The sequence below is a fragment of the Phocoena phocoena genome, chromosome 15, assembly GCF_963924675.1.
Source record: "Phocoena phocoena chromosome 15, mPhoPho1.1, whole genome shotgun sequence".
Lineage (NCBI taxonomy): Eukaryota > Metazoa > Chordata > Mammalia > Artiodactyla > Phocoenidae > Phocoena > Phocoena phocoena.
Genome location: NC_089233.1, coordinates 48,844,921 through 48,846,373, shown reverse-complemented (window position 1 = coordinate 48,846,373; position 1,453 = coordinate 48,844,921). Strand labels below are relative to the sequence as shown.

Genomic DNA, 1,453 nt, shown 5'->3' with positions numbered 1-1,453 from the left:
AGGATCTGGGAATCGTGGGAGGAGGGAGCAAAACTTCCTCCCGTTAGTCCATTTCTGGCATCTCAGTTTTGTTTTTCTTATTTTTATTTTATTTATTTTTTTTTAAAGAAGTGTTTCCTTTTATTCACCATCTCTAACACATCCAAACCATTCCAGTTGAAAACAGATCACTACCCTTTCTCAGCTACTTAGTAACTAAGAGCAGTGAATAAAATCCACACAAAAGGTCAGAAAAATTCACCACATTACTATCAAATCAGAACACCTGACTATTGTCAGATTATTTAAAAAGAGTGATCAGAAATTAAATATCACAAATGAGGTCTTTTATTTGTCACCATTGAAAGTCTGATTTTTAAACAGATTCCTGGACTGGTGGCTCATATCCATCAGCTCGTTCAACTTTAGCACCTGTCTCGTCCCCAGTAGCTTTTCCAGAACTACTACCTTCACCATGTAGCTCCATGAGTTTTCCCAATTCAAACTTGGGCTTCTTCAGCATTTTTACTTTTCTAACAAAGACATCATGGAGTGGATAAATAGATTGGCAGGCCTTTTCTATGTCTTTTCCAATGCTGTCTGGAATCAATTTATTGACCACCTCTTTCAAGTCATTTGTCTGCACCTCTCAGGTCATGATTTCCATCATCTTCTTACGGATCTGGCGGACCTGCTGGTGCTGGGCATAAGAGGTCTTCCGAATCTGATTGTTGCGTTTTTTAGTAAAACCCACACAGAAGAGACGAAGCAAATAACCATCGGTAGTCTTGACATCAACGTGAGCTTCAATCATGGTCTGCCATTTTTTGACCATGGAGCACATTTTGTCACGGGTAAGATCCATGCCATGGAAATTAGTCAGGCAGTTTTTGCCCTGAACATCCTCAGTAATAAGCTTGAATTTTCTAAATGCAACTTCATCATTCTGCAGATCAGCAAGGCTCACTTCAAACACACGACCCTTGAGGCCATCAGATGCGATTTTGGTTCCTTGAGTTCTCGTGACTAGTGTTTTCCCAATATTTCTTATATTGAACATAGCTGGTGCTTTCACATCATACCAATCTTTCTTAGAAAATGGATCAACCACTTTCTTCTTGGCTCCCTTTTTACCGCCTTTCGTAAGGCGCTTGTTCTTTCCGACCACCATGGTGCTGGTTATTTTTATTTATAAACAACAAACATTTATTTCTCACAGTTCTGGAGTCTGGGAAGTCCAAGATCAAGATGCTAGCAGATCTTGTGTCTGGTGAGGGCTCACTTCCTGGTTTGCAGATGACCATCTTCTCTTATATTCTCACATAGCAGAGGGCAGAGAGAGGAAGCAACTTTCTCATGTCTCTTCTTTTTTCTTTTTTTTTGTCCTTATTTCTCCATTTGGAGAAATGATTTAGACATTGTGTCACAACATAGGGAAGAGAGGGATATGGAAGGAGGGATATTAAAGGCAGGT

At 39.8% G+C, this 1,453-nt stretch overlaps 1 protein-coding gene across 1 annotated transcript; it reads right to left on the bottom strand.

Moving 5' to 3' along the window:
- Positions 1–355: 355 nt before the first annotated feature.
- LOC136134821 (small ribosomal subunit protein eS1-like) lies at positions 356–1,150 on the bottom strand. The gene is given in 1 exon segment (XM_065892556.1): positions 356–1,150. A coding segment is annotated over 1 exon segment (795 nt).
- Between the last annotated feature and the right edge of the window lie 303 nt (positions 1,151–1,453).